Raw genomic sequence first — 23938 nt, 5'->3', positions numbered from 1 at the left:
CCTCCCTCCTCCTCCCTCCCCTTTCCCCCCCCTCCCTCCCCTCCCGCCCCTCCCCTTTCCCCCTCCCTCCCTCCCTCCCTCTCCCGGGCCCCCTCCTCCCTCCCTCCCTCCCCTTTCCCCCTCCCTCCCTCCCTCCCCTCCCCTTCCCCCTCCCTCCCTCCCTCCCTCCCCCTTTCCCGCCTCCCTCCCTCCCTCCCTCCCCTTTCCCCCTCCCTCCCTCCCTCCCTCCCCTTTCCCCTCCCTCCCTCCCTCCCTCCCCTTTCCCCATCCCTCCCTCCCTCCTCCCCCTTTCCCCCTCCCTCCCTCCCTCCCCTTTCCCCCTCCCTCCCTCCCTCCCCTTTCCCCCTCCCTCCCTCCCTCCCCTTTCCCCCTCCCTCCCTCCCTCCCCTTTCCCCCTCCCTCCCTCCCTCCCCTTTCCCCCTCCCTCCCTCCCTCCCCTTTCCCCCTCCCTCCCTCCCCTTTCCCCCCTCCCTCCCTTCCCTCCCTCCCTCCCTCCCCCCTCCCCTTTCCCCCTCCCTCCCTCCCTCCCCTTTCCCCCTCCCTCCCTCCCTCCCCTTTCCCCTCCCTCCCTCCCTCCCCTTTCCCCCTCCCTCCTCCCTCCCCTTTCCCCTCCCTCCCTCCCTCCCTCCCCCCCCTTTCCCCCTCCCTCCCTCCTCTCCTCCCCCCCCTTTCCCCCTCCTCCCTCCTCCCCTTTCCCCCTCCCTCCCTCCCCTTTCCCCCTCCCTCCCTCCCCTTTCCCCCTCCCTCCCTCCCTCCCTCCCCTTTCCCCCTCCCTCCCTCCCTCCCTCCCCTTTCCCCCTCCTCCCTCCCTCCCCTTTCCCCCTCCCTCCCTCCCTCCCCTTTCCCCCTCCCTCCCTCCCTCCCCTTTCCCCCTCCCTCCCTCCTCCCCTTTCCCCCTCCCTCCCCTTTCCCCCTCCCTCCCTCCCTCCCCTTTCCCCCTCCCTCCCCCTCCCTCCCCTCCCTCCCCCTCCCTCCCCCTCCCTCCCCCTCCCTCCCCCTCCCTCCCCCTCCCTCCCCCTCCCTCCCCCTCCCTCCCCCTCCCTCCCCTCCCTCCCTCCCCCTCCCTCCCCCTCCCTCCCCTCCCTCCCCCTCCCTCCCCCTCCCCTCCCCCTCCCTCCCCCTCCCTCCTTCTCCCTCTTTCTCCCACCCTCTTTCCCCCTCCCTCCCTCCCTCTTTCCCCCTCCCTCCCTCCCTCCCTCCCTCCCTCCCCCCCTCCCTCCCTCCCTCTTTCCCCCTCCCTCCCTCCCTCTTTCCCCCTCCTCCCGCCCTCTTTCCCCCTCCCTCCTCCCTCCCTCCCTCCCTCCTCCTCCTTCCCTCCCTCCCTCCCTCCTTCCCCCTCCCTCCCTCCCTCCTTCCCCCTCCTCCCTCCCTCCCCCTCCCTCCCTCCCTCCCTCTTCCCCTCCCCTCCTCCCTCCCTTTCCCCCTCCCTCCTCCCTCCCTCTTTCCCCCTCCCTCCCTCCCTCTTTTCCCCCTCCCTCCCTCCCTCTTTCCCCCTCCCTCCCTCCCTCTTTCCCCCTCCCTCCCTCCCTCTTTCCCCCTCCCTCCCTCCCTCCCTCTTTCCCCCTCCCTCCCTCCCTCCCTCTTTCCCCCTCCCTCCCTCCCTCCCTCCCTCCCTCTTTCCCCCTCCCTCCCTCCCTCCTCTTTCCCCTCCCTCCCTCCCTCCCTCTTCCCCCTCCTCCCTTCCCCATCCCTCTCCTCCCTCCCTCCCTATCCCCCTCCCTCCCTCCCTCCCTCCCTCCCCTCCCTCTCTCCTCCCCCTCCCTCCCTCCCTCCCTCCCTCCCTCCCCTCCCTCCCTCCCTCCCTCTCTCCCTCCCTCCCTCTTTCCCCCTCCCTCCCTCCCTCCCTCTTTCCCCTCCCTCCCTCCCTCCCTCTTTCCCCCTCCCTCCCTCCCTCCCTCCCTCCCTCTTTCCCCCTCCCTCCCTCCCTCCCTCTTCCCCCTCCCTCCCTCCCTCCCTCTTTCCCCCTCCCTCCCTCCCTCCCTCTTTCCCCCTCCCTCCTCCTCCCTCCCTCTTTCCCCCCTCCCTCCCTCCCTCCCTCCCTCCCTCCCTCTTTCCCCCTCCCTCCCTCCCTCCCTCCCTCCCTCTTTCCCCCTCCCTCCCTCCCTCCCTCCCTCCCTCTCTCCCACCCTCCCTCCCTCTCTCCCTCCCTCCCTCCCTCCTCCCTCTCTCCCTCCCTCCCTCCCTCCCTCTCTCCCTCTTTCTCCCTCCCTCTCTCCCTCTTTCTCCCTCCCTCTCTCCCTCCTTTTCTCCCTCCCTCTTTCCCCCTCCCCTCCCTCCCTCCCTCCCTCTTTCCCCCTCCCCCCCTCCCTCCCTCCCTCCCTCTTTCCCCCTCCTCCCTCCCTCCCTCTTTCCCCCTCCCTCCCTCCCTCCCTCTTTCCCCCTCCCTCCCTCCCTCCCTCTTCCCCCTCCCTCCCTCCCTCCCTCTTTCCCCCTCCCTCCCTCCCTCTTTCCCCCTCCCTCCCTCCCTCTTTCCCCCTCCCTCCCTCCCTCTTTCCCCCTCCCCTCCCTCCCCTCTTTCCCCCTCCCTCCCTCACTCTTTCCCCCTCCCTCCCTCACTCTTTCCCCCTCCCTCCCTCACTCTTTCCCCCTCCCTCCCTCACTCTTTCCCCCTCCCTCCCTCACTCTTTCCCCCTCCCTCCCTCTTTTCTCCCCCCACTGTTCTTGCACCAAAGTGCATAACCATACATTTATCCACATTAAACTGCATCTGCCATGCATCTGACCACTCACCTAACCTGTCCAGGTCACCCTGTAATCTCCTAACATCTTCCTCCTCCCCCCTGCCACCCAGCTTAGTATCACCAGCAAATGTGCTAATGTTATTACTAATACCATCTTGTCTTTTTATTATTCTATTAATTTTTATATATATATTGTAAAACGTTGCGGTCCCAGCACTGATCCCTGCGGTCACTACCTGCCATTCCGAAATGGAGCCATTTATCACTACTCTTTGTTTCCTGTCAGCCAACTAAATTTCCATCCAAGTTAGTACTTTGCCCCCAATACCATGCACCCTAATTTTGCTCACTAACCTCCTATGTGGGACTTTATCAAAAGCTTTCTGAAAATCCAGGTACACTACATCTACTGGATCTCCCTGGTCCATCTTCAGAGTTACATCCTCAAAAAATTCCAGAAGATTAGTCAAGCATGATTTCCCCTTCAGAAATCCATGCTGACTCTAACCTATCCTGTTACTACTATCCCGATGTGTAGTAATTTCATCCTTTATAATAGACTGCAGCATCTTCCCACCACTGCAGTCAGACTAACTGGTCTATAATTTCCTGTTTTCTCTCTCCCACCTTAAAAAGTGGTACAACATTAGCCACCCTCCAATCCGCAGGAACTGATCCCGAATCTATCGAACTCTGATAGATCCAAATTTGAGAGCTTTTCTTATCATGTCTGGTTCTCCTCCAGTCACCTGACATCTGTGCCCTCTGATTGTCCTCTTTCATGTCGGAGCAGTTCCTTCTTTCTGACTTCATTTAAATACTGGATGATTTTAAACACTTGTATGAAGTCTCGTTTGAGTCTTTTCTTTGTCAGGAAAACAAAGATATTATCCCCAGTCCATGCATGCAACTGTAATCCCTCATCCCTGGATCCATTTGTATCGTCATTACTATTGGTAATTACCTTAGGATCTCCAAAGTGTTTACAATCCTTTTGAAGTGCAGTCACTATGTAATGTATGAAATGTAACAGTTACGGTTTTATACTGGTAAATGTTTAAATGCTTCCTTCTGATGCACCTGTATCATTAATAGTATATGGAGACCAAATGTTAACAGTACTCAAGTGTGTGGTCAAATCAAGACTCTACATATTCCACATATCTTTACTGTAGAAATGAGGAATGAGGCATTTTTGTTTGCTTTGTTATACCCCTATGAACGTTATTCATGCTTTGGTATCCTTGATCTCTATACTTCAGCTTCTTAGTTTCCCAGGAATATATCACTTCTCCTGCCGAAGGGTACAAACTTGTACTTGTATATAAGTTCATTTGCCAATAACATGTCCATTCTGCGAATTTATTCACCTCTTCCTGTATTTTGTCGCTATTCTTCCCTCCGTTAACTGCTCAATCCCAAACTATGCACCTGTAAGATTGGACTCCTGTGATCACTGATTAGGATACTATCAGAAAGACGTTCACAATAATATAATTTAACAAAAGCAAAATACTGCCAATGCTGGAAATCTGAAATAAAAACTGAAAATGCTGGAAAAACTTAGCAGCTCTGGCAGCATCAGCATCAGGAGAAACAAGTTGAGTCCGCTGTGATTCTTTAACAGAAGAGCTGCAGTTGTGAAAAACTCAAAACATTTACTGTTTCGCATGGATGGGTTGGACCGAAGGGTCTGTTTCCGTGCTGTACATCTCTATGCCTCTATATCACCTGCAGAGTTTCTTCAATACAATTGTCGGCACTGTAGGAATGAGATGCACCTTTTGTTGAATTGGCTCACTTGGATTTGTGTTTAGTAAGGCCACTTATGATGCTGACTTCTGCCAGGGACAACTCTTCCACCTCTATTGGTCTGAATAAAATATGTCAACTCAAGTCAGAGGGCAAAGGAGTAATGTATGGGAGGGACTTAATACTTTAATCCCAAGAGAACACAGTTGCGGGGGGTCGGGGTGGGGTGGGGGGAGGGGGGGGGGAGGTGTGTGGTGTGTGGAAAAAGCTCTGGGTCAATCAAGCCAGTTGGATTATTAGAGGACAAATTTGGTTTTCATGAACAGGTGAATTAGATGAGCTGAATAGCCTCTATTTCTTTACTGATTCCTGTAATTCATACTTCGTCCCTCATTGTTATTTGAAAAGTAAATCTTCTGTTACTGTACTAAAACCAAAAGCTGGAAATGCTCTGGACTGGATCTGACAGGCTATGTGGAGAGGAACAAGAACCCTTGGTGAAAGCTACCAGTTCTGAAATATGGCTTTTGTGATACAAAGAATCACTGCTCAACCACTTTTTTGTCCAAGTGGTTCTGTTAATTAATTGGTTTACTTGGAAGAATGTGATCACTAATTCATACAATACATGCACTGCGATTATAAATGAGCCTTTATGATGGGTGTATTAACACCTCTGTTTCTGCTGCCCACTGAATCATGGCTGGGAGTGTCCCCTGCCTCTGTACTACAGTGGAAATGGAGCAATAATTGCAAATTGTCTTCCAGGTCTCTGCCACTAGGAGATGATGGTGACAGAAATGAGTGTTTAGAAACATGCCCCAAGGATACAGTGTCTCAGGAGGATTTCAGGTAAAGGAAATGTTGCAGTGTCACCCCTTAAATTTCTGTTCTGTAAAGGGCTATGCAACTAGAACTGCTTGATAGAGTTTTAAAGATTATGTGCTTGCAAATGTTTTAAATACGAGAGGCAAGTAACAAATCAAATCAAACTACAAAACATAAAAGTTTTTAATTTCGGTATAAATATTGACTGGAATTGTTTGGATGAATGGACCTAAACAAGACATTGATTTAGCAATGTCTAACAGTTTAACAGGCAGACTATTAGTTTAGTGCTGTCCTTTTCTTCCTATTCTGTTTTAATTGTGCTGGCTGTTGTCAAAATCATGTTTTACTATGAATGAGCATTAGCAGTATTTCATTTTGCTGGGGATGGAGTTCATGCTGTCTCCCTGAGGCAGTGATTCCAGTGTATGTATTCTGAAAGAATGTACTGTATATGCAGACTGACTGAAAGCAACGTTTACAGTTACCTGAGAAAATGTCAGAAAATGGTTAATGCCAAAGTTTAATCAGGTACAAACAAACCATCACACTGTATTTTAATGACTTTCCAAATCCTTCAACACATGGCCATGCTAAATTGTCCGTAGTGTTAGGTAAGGGGTAGATGTAGGGGTATGGGTGGGTTGCGCTTCGGCGGGTCAGTGTGGACTTGTTGGGCCGAAGGGCCTGTTTCCACACTGTAAGTAATCTAATCTAATCTAATAAAGAGGGACGTCACCAGTCGTTCAGCGTAGCTGGTTCAAGGTGTCGGGAGTGGATAAATTAATAATGAGGGGATGTTAAAATTAAAACTATTGTGTCTGAAAACAGGCACTGAGCCAATTTAGATTATCATAGTGACTGGACAATCATGTTTGTTTTTTGCCGTGCTCAGAAATAAATGTTTTTCCAATTCCATCTGGTTTGCCAATATGGGAATGTGGCAGTATGGTTCAGGGAGGGTATGGCAAATTTGCCAAATTGGAACATGTACTCGTGTGAGTGAGACTGAGAGGTGGATATTGGAGTGTGTAAAATGGGATTTTGTGATATTGCAACTGCTGTTTACTATTTCCAATTTTTTTTATTATGAAATTCTAGCTCTCAGACTCTCATGATTTCAATTTGAGTTCCCTGAGTTACTGGCCCAGCGAATCAACCACTGCCACACTGTCAACTTTTTCATCTTGTCCAACTCCTCTGCCATGTTGTTGTGGTTCTGTTCGCCGAGCTGAGAATTTGTCTTGCAAATGTTTCGTCCCCTGTCTAGGTGACATCCTCAGTGCTTGGGAGCCTCCTGTGAAGCGCTTCTGTGCTGTTTTCTCTGGTATTTATAGTGGCCCGTCTCTGCCGCTTCCGGTTGTCAGTTCGAGCTGTCCACTGCAGTGGCCGGTATATTGGGTCCAGGTCGATGTGTTTGTTGATAGAGTCTGTGGATGAGTACCATGCCTCTAGGAATTCCCTGGCTGTTCTCTGTTTGGCTTGCCCTATAATGGTAGTGTTGTTCCAATCGAATTCATGTTGCTTGACCTAGACAGGGGATGAAACGTTTGCAACACAAATTCCCAGCTCGGCGAACAGAACCACAACAACGAGCACCCGAGCTACAAATCTTCTCCCAAACTTTGAAATCCTCTGCCATGTTTCTGTCTGATTCAGTTAACTCTGCTTTCTTCCCACTGAGTTTCTGCAGCAATTTCTGTTTCTATGGTGTGGCAACTCACCACAAGTCATTTTTCCTTGATTGGGTAACATTTATTGTCCCCGTGAAATATGAGTCTGTCCCTTCTTTGAATGTTGGAAAGGTATATCTACTAATTCCATACTGGTCAATAGTGGATAGCTGTATGAGTCTGTAAACACAAAAATGTGTCTGAAGATAAGATCAAGTCTGTAAAGATGTTTACGTTTGTGAAATGCTTTGTGCAATTTGCTAAGCAAACAAACCATTGTATTTTCCACAGCCTCTCTTTATTGGCATCTAACTTGTCTGTTGTAGCTGAGTCAGAGCTTCGAGCATTCGTTGCTAAACGCCTCAGTAAAGGGGCTCTTTTAAACAAAATGGGCACAATAGCAGCGGTGGATTTGAGGTAAGAAAGAATGATTCAATAATTTTCATTTATATAGAATCTTTCACAATCTTGAGGCAGTGCAAAGTGTTAATTCAGTTCTTGTTGAAGTTTGTTAGAACAAAGAAAATTTACAGCTCAGGAACAGACCCATTGGCCCTCCAAACCTATGCCGATCGAAATCCCCTGTTTAAACCTATTGCCCAATTCCTAAGGATTGGTATCCCTCTGCTCCCCACCTACTCGTGCATCTTAAATGAATCTACCGTACTTGCCTCTACTAACACTGCTGGCAATGCGTTCCAGGCGCCTACTACCCTCTGTGTAAAGTGCTTTGGCTCGTGTATCCCCCTTAAACTTTTCTCCTCTCACATTGAACGCGTGACCTCGTGTATTACATGTGTAGTAGCTCGGATTTAGCCGCTGCCCAAATATATACTGTTTGCTTACCTTCCCGGCAGCCTGTTGGTCCCAACATTACCTCCACTCTGTCTCCCGCTGTTGCCGGACAGGAAAAACAATTGTTGTAATGGAAGGAAATGTGACAATCAATTTATACTTATCTATCAGGTCATATAAAGTGTTGCTATGTATTAGTGATGCACCTGAGCAGTTAATATTCTTCGGACTCTTGGAGAATGTTCATCTTCAGACCAGACCATTGATCACCTTATGCCCACAGGAATACAGAAGTCTTGGTTTAATTTCCCATCGAAAACACAGCAACTCCAACAGTGCAGTGCTACTGGAAAGGCCTAGGGAGACAGAGCTAGGCAATGGAGCTAATTGGTAAAGCTCCTTCAGAAGTGGGCTGCTTTTTTCTTAATATCCATTCAGGAATGTGGGCCTTACTTATTGATCCAGCATTTATTGCTGATTGCGACTTGGCCATTAACAAGCTATAGTGCACTGTGCTGTTGAACCATTGAAGTCTGTTTGTTGTAGGGAGTGAATTCTAGGACTTTGACCTAACAACACTGAAAGAACAGCAACATAATTCCAAGTCAGGATCAGTGATCCATTTAACTTTACTAACTGCAAGGGCCTCTGAAATGTGTGTGTGGCAGTGATTTCCAGAATCGGACATCATATTTGATGTGCCAGCACTGTGCATGGAAACGAGGAGTGGCTGCAGCAGGTGCAGCTGTATAGCTTAGAGGGAGCATTGTTCAGGGTGGCTTTGGAGGAAGCTGCAGCTCATGTATCTGCTGCCTTGCCCCTTTAGATGGTATTCATCATGAATTTGAAAATCTCAAGAACCTCGGTGAATTTCTGCATTTTATAGATGGTATACACTGCTGCTACTGAGCAGTGGTGGAAGGAGTTATGGATGTGGTGCCAATCAAGTGGACTGCTTTGTCCTGGATGATGTCAAGCTTCTTGAGCATTGTGGGAGTTGCACCCGTCCAGGCAAATGGGGAGTATTCCAGCACACTCTTGATTTGTCTTGTAGATGGTGGACAGTTTTCGGCGGGGGGTTAGGAAGTGAGTTAGTTGTTGTGAATTCCTAGCATCAGATCTGCTCTTGTGGATACTCTATTTGGCTAGGTCAGTTCAGTTTCTGGTCAGTGGGAACCCCAGGATGTTCGACAGTGGAGGATTCTATTCTGGATGTAGGTTTGCTCACTGAGCTGGATGGAAGGTTCATTTCCAGATGTTTTGTCACCCTTCTAGGTAACATCTTCAGTGGGCCTCTGTGCGAAGCACTGCTAATGATTCATGCTTTCTATTTATATGTTTGGGGTTCTTTGGGTTAGTGATGTCATTTCCGGTTCTTTTTCTCAGGGTGGTAGATGGGGCGGGTGATGGATAATAGGGGTGGAGGATTCAGTGATGGTAATGCCACAGAATGTCAAGGTGATGGTTAGATCGTCTCCTATTGGGGACAGTCATTGCCTGGCATTTGTGGGTTGTGAATATTACGTTGCCACTCTTCAGTTTAAACCTGGATACTGTCTAGATTTTATTGCATTGGAACATGGACTACTTCAATATCGCGGAGCTGAACATTGTGCTGGAGATTGTTACAACTGAATAGCTTCCTCTGCCATCTCAGAGGGTAGACAGGAGTTAGCCACATTTGTGGGTCTGAATTCACTTGTGGACCTGACCTAAAAGGTATTTGAGAACCAGCTGGAGTTTTTTTTTTGACAATTGACAGTGATGGTTAGTTTAGGACTCTTAATTCCAGACTTTTTTTTAATTGCATTCAAATGCCACCACCTGCCATGGTGGGATCCGAACCCAGGTCACCAAACATTACCTGGGTTTCTGGATAGTCTGATGATAATGCCACAAAGCCACCTATCCACCTCCATTCACTAATCAAGGGAGTAAAGCATTCAAAGTAATTTAATAATTTTTATGCATTCTGCATTATTGTTAAGCCATAAAACGGAAAATTAAAAGTTCACACTTGCAGTATGAATTGGAGAATTGAGACCACGAGATTCTCAATCAATTGTGGGTTTTGTTCAGTATTTGGCATCGTTACTAGCCACATCCAGATTCCCCACTGGTCTTGTGGTCAGTAAGTAAGAAAGTAGACAACACTGCTCTAGTATAATCCAGGGAAGGGGAAAACTTAACAAAATTAATCGCTACATGAAATCACAAACCAAATCTGGAGCATCATGGTGCCTTTTTTTAAAGAACTATCACAAATATAAGAAAACCCAGAGATAGCTGAGTATTTCACTTGCTATAGGGAGTTGTCTCCAATGAGACTGAGATGGTCCGTTATGCATGCAGCAAGTTAATGACACAAAGCTAAAGACTGTGTACTAATTGAAGTGCGTTTATTTATTTGCAGCATAGCCGAGCAGACAGTCGCTTGTTACTATTGCCTCATCCAGCAGGATCCACCCCCAGGGCCAGAAAGTAACAAACTGGAATCCATACCTGTGGTCATTGATTATGTTCTCTGCTTTCTGGGCAGTACAGAGAAGAGCCTTGAACTATATCCTTCAAAGGAGCAGTTTCTGATGTTGGCACCAGTCTGAAAAATGCATTGCTGGAAAAGCACAGCAGGTCAGGCAGCATCCAAGGAGCAGGAGAATTGACGTTTCGGGCATAAGCCCTTCTTCACCAGTCTTTCCCATAAGTAACTGAGTTCTGTACTTTAGGAGGGTACTCCGTTTGCACTGTTAACTGAACTGAAACATTCCTGTGGTCATAGAGTCATACAAACCCTTCAGTCCAACTCATCCATGCCAACCAAATATCCTAATCTAGTCCCACTTGCCAGCATTTGGCCCATATCCCTTACGTAATTGTATCCACTTCCACCACTTCTCTGGCAGCTCATTCCATACGTTGCCCCTTAGGTCTCTTTTATATCTTTCCCCTCTCACCCTAAACCTATGCCCTCCACTTCTGGACTCTCCCATCCCAGGGAAAAGACCATGTCTATTTACCCTATCCATGCCCCTCATGATCTTATAAACCTCTATAAGGTCACCCTCAGCCTCCAACGCTCCAGGGAAAACAGCCCCAACCTGTTCAGCCCCCTCCCTATAGCTCAAACGCTGGCAACATCCTTGTCAATCTTTTCTGAACCCTTTCAATCCTTCCTATAGGAGGAAGATCAAAAATGCATGCAATATTCCAACAGTGGCCTAACCAATGTCCTGTACAGCCACAACATGGCTTCACAACTCCTGAACAGTACTCTGACCAATAAAGGAAAACTGACCAAACGCCGCCTTCACTATCCTATCTACCTGTGGCTCCATTTTCAAGGGGCTATGCACCTTGCACTCCAAGGTCTCTTTGTTCAGCAACACTCCCCAGGACCTTACCATTTCAGCATGTAAGTCCAGCCCTGACTTATCTTTCCAAAGGCACCATCTCACGTTTATCTAAATTAAACTCCATCTGCCACTCCTCAGCACACTGGGCCATCTGATCACGTAGACACAATCTTCAGGCTTTCCACAAACATTCCTACCAGTAGTGCTCGCTCCCAATCCACAAACCATACTATTGAAGCCTCACACTTAGAAGCCAAAAAAGGTTTTGCAAAAATGTTACACCTGTAAAGTTCACCAGTCAGAATCCCAAATGGAGCAGAGCCATCAGATAGCACTGGCAGCTCTCTAACTGGTAACTTGTATCACTGATTTATAAAGCTGAAAGAAGACAAAACATTAGGATTCTATCAAATGCCACCACACAACAGAAAATACATATAATTCTCATCTGAAGGAAAACCGCATCATTGCTGAAGTTTGTTGATATAAGACATTACTTAAGTGGTATATTCTGCCAGCTGCTAAGATGTTTCTTTCCTGTTCTTGAAGATACGATTCAAGAGCTCTGAAGGAACTGTAAGCTTGCATTGCCCTTTTATTGTGTCTGTGTAGGGTGGTCCGCACTTGATTAAAACACGAATTAGAAAACATACCTACACTTTCATTCTCAAGCCAAAGGAAATAGCAGCAGTTGTAGTCTCCATCAATGAGAGTGTGGTATATCCCTTCTCTAAATACCGGCGTCCTATACCAACTAGAGACCACACCTGGTAAACGTGGGGAGTATTAGAGAGAGGGCTGGAGGAGGGAGGCAATAAGACATCACCTGTGCACCACTCCAACAATTGGGTGAACAGCCAACAATGACTGTTGAGTCTTCCACATGAATAAAACTGCAGAGATGGAAGGAAGACAGAGACTCTAAAGTGTACTGCCTCAACAATCCTCAATCTGAACTGAGCCATTACTGGTGCAGATGGCATCTCTTTAATTTATGGTTGAATCTTCATGTCATTGGGCTAGGGAGTAAACTCGACCTGACACATGCTCTAGAGCATTATTCCATAATCCATTCTCTAGATCAGGATCCATTTCCCTTGTTCAGTAACCTGCCTGTGCTTGCTGATGGTCTTGCACCTTATTAGAAGGCATTCTGTGTTCATGTAACTGTGACTAACTCAGAATTAACTCCTCTGTGATTGAGGAGTTAAAAAAAATTAAAAGTCCAAGTTTTAAACAAATTAAAACTGCAGTTCATGGATGTTTTGTGGAAATGTTCATTTGCTTAACAAGATCATACTTTCAGAATAGAGTTGGATAAATACGCCCAGGGATTGCACCTTTACTTGGCTGCTGAGGTAAAAGTTTTATTATTTATCTTCTATTTACATAGAAATTACAGCAGGCTGTTTGACCCAACCTCATGCTGCTTCTCACCACACTCCCTAATCTTAATTCCCTGCTCTGTTATTTCCCATTTTTTGTCAACCAGCAATCAAAATTTTTAAATATTGACACATATTTTAAAAATTGCAAACTCCAACAATGGAGCCAACAACCTTGCAACCTTCATTGAAAAACCTTCTCCTCTCTTGATTTAGTCTGAATCTCTCTCATTTAATCTTCTATCCGCGAGTTTCATTCACTGGAAACTGGTTCCACTTATCTTGTCTTCTCTATTGTGAATGCCTTTACCATTTCATTCTTTATCTCTGTTTTAAAGTAACTGTTCCAAATCTGTCTTTTTTTGGATTTGAATAATCTAATTTTGAACAACTTTACTTATGAATCAGCATTGTAATATTGCTACTGTCTCAACATCCTACCGGTAGTGTGGAGCCCAGTATTGTACACCGTAATCCAACTGTGAGCTACTAGAGTTTCACACTTCCCTAAAGCCTCGTGGGCTTGAGCCACCTGTTTCATCCAACACCAAAAACAGAAGCAACATGGGCAGTGTTTAGCTGTCTGCTACTTTCAGAAATAATCACCAGGCAGGACAAAGAGATTTTAATAGTTGTTTTGTGGGTAGGTGGGAGTTGACAAGGATTGAATTTCTGATGTCACCTAGAAGAGGATGAGATCTTTTTAATGTTCGTGCTTCACTGCAGTTTATGCTTCTTTTCAAACAGTCCCTCCCTTTGTCAATGTGGATGACCTAATATGTTATCTTTTAATTTAAGAAATCGTGAAATATCATAGTCTTAGCTGACTAGATCAGGATTGTTTCTGTTTCAATCTCCAGCTGAGCATACCTCAGTTGAGTTGTGCTGGCATTCATGCCTTTGGAGAGAAAAGCTCAGGTAGGGCTCCTTTGCTCATTTCCCTGCAGAAAACATGTTTTGTAGATGAGGACAGTGGTATCACTACCTGTAATTGGACAATCCACTGACCGTCACTGTCTTGTCTCTGCATGACGGCCAATACTTAGCCAAAGCAGTACAGCATTAATTCATCCTATCATAACTGCAGCTTCTGTTTGCATGTGAACCTTCAATTGATGACCAGGTGTATGACTGCATTGATACTACAGGGTGCCTTCTGAACAGCTTCCACGCACCAGCTTTCTAATTTCTTTTCCTTAATTTCAGGAAGGAATTTGAAACTATCAAATATAACCCCTCAACTTCAAGAAGGGAGGGGGTCAGCAACAGGAAACTATATGTTGTTTACATATCATCTTTTGCGAAGATGATGTTACAGTTTTCCACTGAAGAGTTTATAGCTATGCACTTAAGAAATTTCAGGCATTGGGAAGAGTCGACATGGCTTAGTTGAAGAGAAATCATGCCTAACAATTTATCAAGTTCTTTGAAGGAGTAGTGTATCAAAGGGAGCATGTAGGTGTACCATAATGGCAGAAGGCATTTGGTAAGATGCCATATTGTTATGGAAAATAAAATTTCATGGTATTGATGGTGATATATTAACATAGAAGATAGGTTCAGGGTGAGAGTATGCATAAATGGGTCTGTCTCATTTGCAAGATGTGACATGTGGAATCCTGCAGGGATCTGTGCTGGACCCTCAATATTTTACAATTTACATCAATCTCTCGAGGAAGCGAGTGAAGGTATGGTAGCTAAATTCGCAAGTAATACCAAAAATGAGTAGGAAAGTTTGTTATGAAGATGTGAGGAAGTTGCAGATGGTTATAAATCTGAGTGGTGGAATATAATATAGAAAAACGTGAAGCTGTTCACTTTGGCAGGAAGAATTTTGTTTTAAAAAGTCCTGTTTAAATGGAGAATGATTGCAGAATTCTAAGGGGCAGAGGGATTTAGGTGTTCTGGTGCATGAGGCAAGACGTTAGTATTTAGGCACAGCATGTAATTTGAAGGGATGCTGCGCTTTATTACAAGAAACAGAACATCGTAGTAGTGATAAAAACAAATGCTGGAGAAAGTCAGCAGATCTGGCAACAGCTGTGGAGGGAGAAATTGAGTTAATCTTTCACTCTGTTGCAAAGGATTCTCTTCCTAAAACTGTCTGTTCCTCCATCTCCCACTACTTCTTTAAAGTATTACTTAAAATCTTTGTTACCAAGCTTTATTTGGCTGCCCTGATCTCTCCTTAAATGGCTCTGAGTTAGATTCTGTATGCTCATTACAATAACTGTACTATATTTATGGGATATATAAATGCAGGTTATGGTGTCCCAGCACACATCCGGGCGATTAGGGCCAGGAGCTTTGTGTTGCTTGTTGTTCATTAGATGAAACTTTAACTTTGTGTATGTCCCACAGGTTGGTGCTGTTGAGCTGCATATCCAGCCGTACCTGAGCAGCTGGTATGATGATGCCGTGCTCTACATACAGAGGGTGTTGCAGCTGTTTCAGAACAAACTTCCAATTCTGTTGCGGGCCGTGAGTATTTATACAGCAAAATAGACATTTACTTATTATCTACAATATGCAATTGCATTAGTTATTCCTTCCCTCCCCTGATTTTGAAGAATTCTGCTGACTCACATCATTTTCCCACTTCTCTTCTTTCCCCCCCCCCCCCCCCCCCCCCCGGATTCCGGCAGGATGCCCAGCTCTTTTCCATTGGGTGCTGCAATTACTTCTACCTTTACCAGTGTTCTGGCTGAGATCAGCTAACTCCTCACAGATTAGGGATTTGCCTGGGACTTGTAAAACTGTATAACCTTTACATGGGGTGTGCGCTTAATCCAATTGCCACATGCATATACACCTCCCATCGAGTAGTGAGCAACACCAGCACGGTTGCTGTTCTTATTTTCTTCCTTTCTGATCCCTGACATAGGTGCAGTTTGGGCAACTGCAATGGTCCTAAGCCCACACCGGCCAGAATAAAATATCAATCTGCGAATGTTTGTGTATGTTTTTCTTCAATTCTATTGAAAAATCACAAAGTTATAAGGAACACGTCAAAGGTTGAAATGAATATTGAGGTTGTTTTGGGCTTGTAGATAAACATTTTTAGGTTCTCAATTGTATTGGTCTTTAACACCCAGTGGGTTCTATTTGTTTTAGGCTTTGAGTCACACTCCAGTTGAAGTTACAGGGGCTGATAACAAAATAAAACAGGATGTTGAAAGGTTAGAAATGCTTTATTTATCAATCGTACCGAGTAACTGGTTTTGCTGTTCCCACCGACTAGTGTTTCTTATCAAGATGTCATCTGATTTTTAATTTACTGATCTGCAGGATCTTTAGTGGTTTTAATCCATCTGTTTGGACATGCTGATACCTCTCTGGAATAGTTGGGACTTGAACCTGGAATTTCTGGCCCAGAAGTTGGGGCACTAACTACCACTGTGCCACAAGACCCCAACTGCTGGATTGTTATCCTGCATTCTCTGGCCAATTGCAACCTCAGTTGAAATTAACTCAATGTAACCAGGTATCAGTCCTGATGTTTTCCACACTGTGTGGTTTCATTGTTGCACAACAACTTGCCTTTATCATTAGTAGAATGTTTCAACACTTCACTGAAGCCTAATCAGACAAACATGACAGCGAGACAGAAGAGATGTTAGGAGGGGCTTGGCCAAAGAGGGAGGTTTTTTGATTAGTATCTTTAAGAGGAGAGGGATTGAAATGTTACACAGGGACATTCCAGAGCTTAGGGCTAAGTCACTTAAAAGTATGATTGCCAGTGACTAAGTAAAGAAAATGGACATTCTTAATTTAATAGATTATTGAGGAGTGGGGATTTATCTGAAAAAGTAATTAGGCAGACAGCTAAGGTCGGGTGATGTGATTCCCAGGGGGGCATCCATCTCTGAGTTAGAGAGGGCACTTATGATGTGGTGGTAGTGTTGCTATCTCTGAGCCAGGAAGACCAGGTTCAAGTTGTGTCTGCCCCAGAGTTGTAATAACATCTTGTGGCACTGTGATAGTGTCCCTACTTCTGAGCCAAGAGACTCAGGTTCAAGACCCACCAGCTCCAGAGGTGTGTCATAATGTCTCTTAACAAGTTGAGTTATAAAATATCTATTCAAGTTTCTTGTTGACGCTAAATCGACATTTAACATCGATCAAAAATCTTGCTTTATGCCAGGTTTCTCAGTGCTGCCAGCCTTCAGGGTCTGATCCAAGAGGACACACTAGCTTCGCTGTGTAAGGCGATGACTAAGGAACCACAGAAAGTCATTATTATTGACTGCAGTGAACCTACTCCTGCCTTTCAAAATGCTGGTAGGAACTCTATCCCCATGAACTATACAAAGAAAATTCCCCTTGTTTGTATGATCCTGAGTTTGTTCAAGTCTGTTGTATGCTAGCCCCATTGGAGATATTTTTGTAATCAGTCTGTTCAGAGATGTTATTACACACCTCTGGAGCACATGAGATCTTGATTCAGAGGTAGGGATACTACTACTGAACCAACCCTTAATCGCCCCAGTGGGCAACAAGGAAATGCTAGTTCTAATGACAACCTATGTGTGGCTGAAGCTCTGGGATGACTCAGGAAGGGATAGTGCTTAGCTATGCACTAACTCTGCGCAAAGATATGAATGAGAATGCTGAAACTGTGTGGTTATTCATCTGCTCCACCATTTAGTGCACTCATATCTGATCTCTTAGCACAGCTTCAGTTTCTCGGCACCTCCTCATGTGTCTCCCTTTTCTACATGTCCCAAAATCTAAAAGCCTCGGTCTTGCATGTGCTCAACAATTGACGATCCACAGCTTTCTAAGGAGGCGGAGTTCAAGGATGCACCAATCTCTAACCAAAAACGTTTACCACCTCAATCTTAAATGGTCAACCATTTATCGTGTGATTGCAAGTCCAGACTCCCCAACTAGAGGAAGCAGGCTCTCCATTCCCAAGTCCTGTCAGAATTTTTTTTTGTTATTGTATAATGTGACTTGGACTAGAGCTTGGATGATGTTGATCATGTTATTAGTCATTCTTGACTTGAGTATCATTGGTAGATTATTTCCCATCCCCAATTATCCTTGAGTGGATGGTAATGAGCTGCTATGTTGACTCTCTGGCCCACATGGTGTAGGTACTCCCACAGTTGATGCAGTTCAGCTCTGTTCTGTTACTTGCTGATTCATTGAACCAGTGAAACAATAGCGATTGGCAGTGAGAAGCTTCCTGCTTTGTATGCATTGAACAAACGTTGGCTGATTGTCCTAGCTTTTATGATCGTTTATTACTCAGCAAATATGGTTGTGCTCACAACAATTCTTTTTCTTTCAGTGAGCAATAAGTTTTGTGAAGACTGGATTCCTTCATTTTTAAACAGTTTGGAAACTGGAAATCCTTTCCTCGTAAGGCAAATCCTGGAGAATTTTAAATTGAAGGTAAGGATTCTACCTACATGCCCCTCAAACTTGTGCAGGACGAGGGCTAGAAGAAATGAATTCAGAAAAGTTATTCAGGTCAATTTTGCCTTTGCCAAGCTGATCTACCTGGGGTGCAACATCTGATTGGGGTTTCAGGATTTACTGTGACGATTTTACCAGGGAGTTTTCAGTTTTTATTTTCTGTAGGTGATTAGCTTTTTTTTAAACTGAGTGATGGGATGCTATGTGTATTCAAGTGCACTAAATCACTTAAAAATGTCCCATCTCATTCTTCTTCCAAAGTGATTAACTTCACCTTCCTCCACAATATACTTCTCTTTTTGTCACCTCCATGCCCCACTTCTCCAATCTGGAAACTTTTTATTCTCCTCACATCTCATTTTCCCATTTAGCTTTGTATCAACAGCTTTGGATGCACTGCACATAGTCCCTTCATTTTTTTAAAAAAAACATTAATGTGGATTGAAGATGGCTGAAGCACCAGCCCTCACTAGTCAGAACCTGCTGAAATGTAAATGGCCTGTTTATTCCAATTGTTTTCTGTCCTTTAATCAATTCTCTACGTAGTCTAATAGGTGAACCCCACAGCTTTGCTAATATATTATCCCTGACCCATGACCTTTGATTTTGTTTAACAAAAAGACCCAATGCATTTAGAAAATTTAAATGCACTGCATCCACTGGTTTCCCTTACTCACCCTGCTCAATATATCTTCGAACCAATTTGACTCTTTAAGTGCCTTGTGGTCACTTCTTCAATAATGAGCACTTTTCCATACGACCAGTAGTGGTCTGCCCCCATGTGCGGTCACAGCATGGGTCAGCTTTCAGTCCCATTCGTTTTCCAGTGTTTGTTCATTCTTGTATTAATTACTTTAGGTTCCCAATTTGCTGAAGACCATATTTTTGATGTGGCTTTTATTGTGAAGCTGAATATTAAATGTTTGACATCTCTGGCATTTTTTGTTTCTTATAGTTTTCTCTTTAAGAGACTCCTTCACTTGTGCCAAATTCCTTTTCTCTTACTCGTAGAAGCTCTGGTGGATTTTAAAATTTTAAATTTCTTGTTAATTTACTGTCATATTATCAATTTTTCCCTAGTTTCTCAAACTGTTCAATTCTCAGGATTGCTACACTTTGCAATATTATAAACTTTCTTGTTTTAATCATACTATCCTTAGCCTCTTTAGTTAGTTGTGAATAGAAATCCTTTCCAGGAGTGTTTTTATTTCTGAATCCAGTGTGAATTTAAGAGCTTGCAATATTTATTTAATTGCTTATCACTTCTCACCTACTGTTCTGCTTTTTAATTTAATTTCCCAATCCACCTTTGTCAGCTTGCCCTCATATTTAAATTTAATTCTCTAGTTGTAGATTTACGCATATCGCTTTTAATATCAGTGTGAAATTCTATCATATTGTGATCACTCTTGGAGGATTCCTTGGCAATGAGTTTACTAATTAAACCCATCTTATTATACAAAATACAACTTAAAATAGCCTCTTCTTTAGTTGGTTCTGCACCATATCATTCTAGGAAATTGTCGCAAATGTATTCTACAAACTCCTGCTCCAAACTACTTTACTGATTGAAGTCTATAAAGTCTCTCATTATTGTCACCTTGCCTTTGTTGCTAGCTCCTTGTGTATCTTGATTAATACTCTGTCCAACTGTACAGCAGTTCCTGGGGCCAGTGGAAGGGCTATAAACTGTTCCTTTTCAGTATTTTTTTACCTTTGTTCATTCTTAACTTCAGCCATACCAATTCTACTTCCACCCGATCGCATACATGCCCACATGCAGCTGGCAGCATGAATGCTGATCTTCTAACTTTGGTTCCTTGCTGTGATAACCCAAGCTGGCATAAGTAAAGTTGGATGGGATGTGAAACTTGAACCTGCAAATCATTCAGTCCGTACATCTTTGTACCAGTGTGGATGATGTTCTTTCCCATTGATCCGAGCATGCTCAATGCAATTTCTACTCCTTACACCTTTTATGCAAGTTAATGTATTATTTCAAAAGCCTGCATTATTGGTTAATTCCGATCTAATCTGCCCTTTTGCCCTGATGGTGTGTCTCAGGCCATCCAGGATATGAACAGCCTGAAGCGGTACATTCGACAGGCCGAGACAAACAACTATGCCCTGTTCAAATGCTTTGTCTTTCTCAAGAACTGTGGCAATGGAGATGTCCTTCTGCATAACGTCAAAGTGGAACATGTCGAGATGCCTGAGGCTCAGAATGTAGTGAAGGTTCTAGAAGAATTCATGTATGAAGAAGGTGTCATTGCTCCTACTAACTGAAAAAAAAGCTACATCTAACCAATGATTAATTTTAGCAAAGACTTTATTCTTTACTTTGTCATGCTTGTTGCTGTGGATATCAAGAGTCACCAACACTGCATTCTCCATCAGTATCACACTCGTGCATGAAATCCCTGGGCTGGTGAGTTTGCTATTATGAAGTGCTCTTTAAGCAGCCTGTGAGAAAATAGGTTACTATGGGCTAACTTCACTGCGTAACTACTGAGCCCACCACCTGCTGTTTGGATGTTCATCTCCAGTGTTGTGAGCAGTGAAATACACCTTCAATGAGAGTCAGACTTTGACAGTCACCAATACAGCGACTGGGATTGTGTCTCTGGAAACTATAGCTGGCCCTTGCCTCTCAGTGCAGACTGAGAAGGATGAATTGGCAGCAGAATATCATCATTGATTCAACACTAAAAATCTGGAGTAAGCTGAGAGAGGACTTAGACTTACATTTGTACACCCCCAACCCCACAGGATTAAGAGTTTAAGCAGGGGCCCTCTAGGAGGCTACACTAAGTGACAACCAAGGAATGACGCTACCTACTTATTTTTTTTGGGGGGAGGGGAAACGTGGGAATAAATTTTGCTTCTACCTAAAACATTCCTGACTGGGAGAGGAAGGTGGGAGGTAGTAATTTGGGAACAAAGGAGGGAGATAAAAAGAAGATAAGACTACTTTTTATTCAAGAAAAAGTTTCTGAGAAACTGGTAATTGAGAGATATAGCACAATGAATTTTAGGGCCTGTAATAAGTAGAGGATTTAATAACTGCATTAGCAGCTGAGGAAATGAATGTGATGGGTTAGAGTAACATTATTCTAAAGATGACTATCATCCAGCACACACCATTTTAGAGAGGCTCCTATTAACCAGTGGTAAATAGGACAAAGAGTTCCCAGTTTCCTCTGCTATTACTGTCAGTTTGTAACTAGAATGTATTTCTTCTGTGTTTGAATCTTAAATAAAGTTTTCATCTGATGTGTCTTTGTTTTAGAGCTGTCTGCCTCTTTACTCATATCCAAGTGGATGGTTCTCCTTTTAATTCAATTGGGTGTTTGGACTAAACACACAATGTTTGTGTGCTGCATGAGCCAAATCACAAACTTCAGCCTGACTAGATCCCAGATTGGCTTAGGCAGAAAGAATGGAGGAGTGACCAGCGCAACATCTTTCATCCTCTCCCAAACATCTTGAGTGCATCATCACCCAGAAACTTGCAGAAGTGCAATGATTGTTGCAGTTGTAGGTGAAATAACACCATCCATCTCCCTGCTTTGCTTAAAAATAAGCACATTTGTGGAAATGTAATTACAAGAGTTTATTTCTGAAATGAAGCAATATCAAAATTTTTAATGGGGATTGCATTCCTGGTGTATTGATACCTTAAAACTATACACAATATATATACACACCCTTTGAAAACACAAGACGTCCAGGTTTCTAATAAACTCTTTATGGAAATCCAGCCACGTTGACTTTGCTTCCATGACTTTTAAGATATGTCTCCGCTTCAACCTTATGGCTAAATCAAAATTTGTAAAATTTATTTTTAAGTTCTTTAGCATTTTGGTCTCTTCTTTGTTTTGTGTGTCTTAAGCTGAGTTTGATCTGTGAATTCTTCCATAAATTAAAATACTCACTAGGCAGTTCAAATTATCTAGGTTAAAAACAAGGACTGCAGATGCTCAAAACCAGATTCTAGATTAGAGTGGTGCTGGAAAAGCACAGCAGTTCAGGCAGCATCTGAGGAGCAGGAAAATCGATGTTTCGGGCAAAAGCCCTTCATCAGGAATACAGGCAGAGTACCTGCAGGGTTGAGAGAGTTCAAATAATCTACAGCCTATAAGGACATCCCCATCAATTCTGTTCCAGGAATAATCTTATTATTTATGGAGTTTGAGCAAGCTATATACAAGTTACAAAATGTTATTTACACCAGTTAAATGTGCTCAAATGTCTGAGGTTACACTTAGAATCAAAGGTCCAATTGTGACACTGAAACCATTTTTAAAAAAAGTTTGGTAGTTCCAGTGGAGGCCCTAACTCTGGAATGCCCTCTTCAAAATTGGACTTCCTTCACTCACATTCTCGTAATGTCCAATCCTTTGGGGATACTGGTTTAGGAATAAGTTAATTACCTATCTTGCCTCTCCTGAAGGTGCTGTATCCCACTGTAATGCAGCCGTTGTGTGTTTGCCCCTACTCAGGTGGACAGCCAAGAGATTGAATGGTGCTGGATTATTTGGCTACTGGGAGAATTGACACCATTGCATTACTATCAGGGTGCCACAGGACTGTGATTTGGAATAAGTCTCTTGGGCTGTTTTCTTAGTCCATCCTTTGAATAAGGCTGCTGAGACTGTTTTCCAAGAAACCCTGAATGTGATTGATTGAATTGTGCATACACGTTGGATGGAGCTGAGATTGAGATGACTGAATTGCTGATGCCATTCTGTTTCACACCACATCGTTGACCTTTTACAGCTGCCAGTGAGGTCAGGGGAGTGGGCAACTTCAGTCTATGTAGCTGGACTCTCCTATTTAACATCAAGAAAAACTTGTCATGTCTTTTTAAAAAGAAACTTGGATAATCACTAACTATTTAAATCAGCAAGTCCATCAATCCACTGTGATGTGAAAATCAATCCTTTGGACATGATTGAACCAATCTTTTCTCTCGTTGTCACAGTGTCGATTCATCCTGGCAGAATCCCACCCACTCCTTTTGTGTTTTTTTTGTCCAATTGGTTTAGTCCGTTAATATTGTGATTTTAGTAGGTCTTTGCTGTTGGATTGGAGTCTTGCACCCATCTCCATCTTGAAGCTTGTTGCAACGTGTGTTAGGCTGGTGAGAGTAACCTGATCTCCAAAAGATTATAGGCAAAGATGTTCCAGAGGACAGCGAAGAAAACAAAAAGAAGGTATATCAGGAGAAAGATCCACCAGATGGATTGCTCGTGGAGCCTTTGCTCGTAGTTCCTGAGGACCACCACCCCAAGTGTGATTCCCACCATCACTCCGCCAAGGTGAGTCACGAAGCTGGGGTGAGTGTACGAGGGGTGGGTGGCTGGATGGAATCGCAGCCAGACTGCTCGGCCAAACTCCAAACTCACTGAAAAGAAAAGAATGGGCTTGGATTCAAAAAATGGCTTTCACAGCCCTGGGGCATCACACTGTGCTTCACAGCCAATTAAGAACATTTCTATAGTGGAGTCACTGTTATAAACCGTGACAGCCAAAGAGTGCACAGCAAGATCCCACAAACATTCAGGTGGCAATGACCAGATAATCTATGACATTGACTGAGATAAATGTTGGTCCCCAGCAAAGTGGGGATAATCCCCTGCTCATCTCCAAATAAGATCTTTACATCCACCACTGAAGGTAGACAGTGTCTCAGTTCAATATCTCAGAAAGGATGGTACCTCCAGCCTCAGAGGAACCACCACCATCTCCCATGCCACACGCACAAACCTCCTCCCCCTGCCCGCCCCCCCCCCCCCAACACTAACTTCCATACTGCAAAGGGAGTGTTCAGATTCAGCTCCCATTCCGTTATTGTTCATACCCATATTTACAGGGGGAGTAAATGGTCACAGTATTAACAGGATAATATTCAGGCATAGGAACCTCAGCAACCATTCCCCGATCAGCTTGATGAGCCTGAAACTTGCAGCAAGGCCTAGAATTTTCTTCCTCTGCCTGACTTCTCAAATGTATATCTTATTGATTCAATATTTCAGTCACTTCTA

At 44.5% G+C, this 23938-nt stretch overlaps 2 protein-coding genes across 7 annotated transcripts in view; one reads left to right on the top strand and one right to left on the bottom strand.

Annotated features, from left to right (window-relative positions):
• c39h17orf75 (chromosome 39 C17orf75 homolog) overlaps positions 1–21168 on the top strand; it is a 24972-nt gene extending 3804 nt beyond the window's left edge. Inside the window, 9 exon segments of the mRNA XM_072558921.1 lie at positions 5202–5285; positions 7226–7351; positions 10143–10289; positions 12383–12440; positions 14829–14948; positions 15582–15646; positions 16612–16748; positions 17764–17867; positions 19956–21168. Coding sequence (XP_072415022.1) covers positions 5202–5285; positions 7226–7351; positions 10143–10289; positions 12383–12440; positions 14829–14948; positions 15582–15646; positions 16612–16748; positions 17764–17867; positions 19956–20177 — 1063 coding nt within the window. The 3' untranslated portion in view covers positions 20178–21168.
• Positions 21153–23938, bottom strand: part of rhbdl3 (rhomboid, veinlet-like 3 (Drosophila)) — a 65589-nt gene continuing 62803 nt past the window's right edge. For all 6 annotated transcript variants that reach the window (XM_072558915.1, XM_072558919.1, XM_072558918.1 and 3 more), the window contains one exon: positions 21153–23298. In XM_072558915.1, the coding sequence (XP_072415016.1) occupies positions 23027–23298 (272 nt within the window). In that variant the 3' untranslated portion in view covers positions 21153–23026. The remainder of the gene's footprint in view (positions 23299–23938) is intronic.

This window comes from Chiloscyllium punctatum, chromosome 39 (genome assembly GCF_047496795.1).
Source record: "Chiloscyllium punctatum isolate Juve2018m chromosome 39, sChiPun1.3, whole genome shotgun sequence".
NCBI classification, from domain to species: domain Eukaryota; kingdom Metazoa; phylum Chordata; class Chondrichthyes; order Orectolobiformes; family Hemiscylliidae; genus Chiloscyllium; species Chiloscyllium punctatum.
Note: the sequence above shows the minus strand (reverse complement) of the source record. Positions and strands in the feature narration are given on the sequence as shown.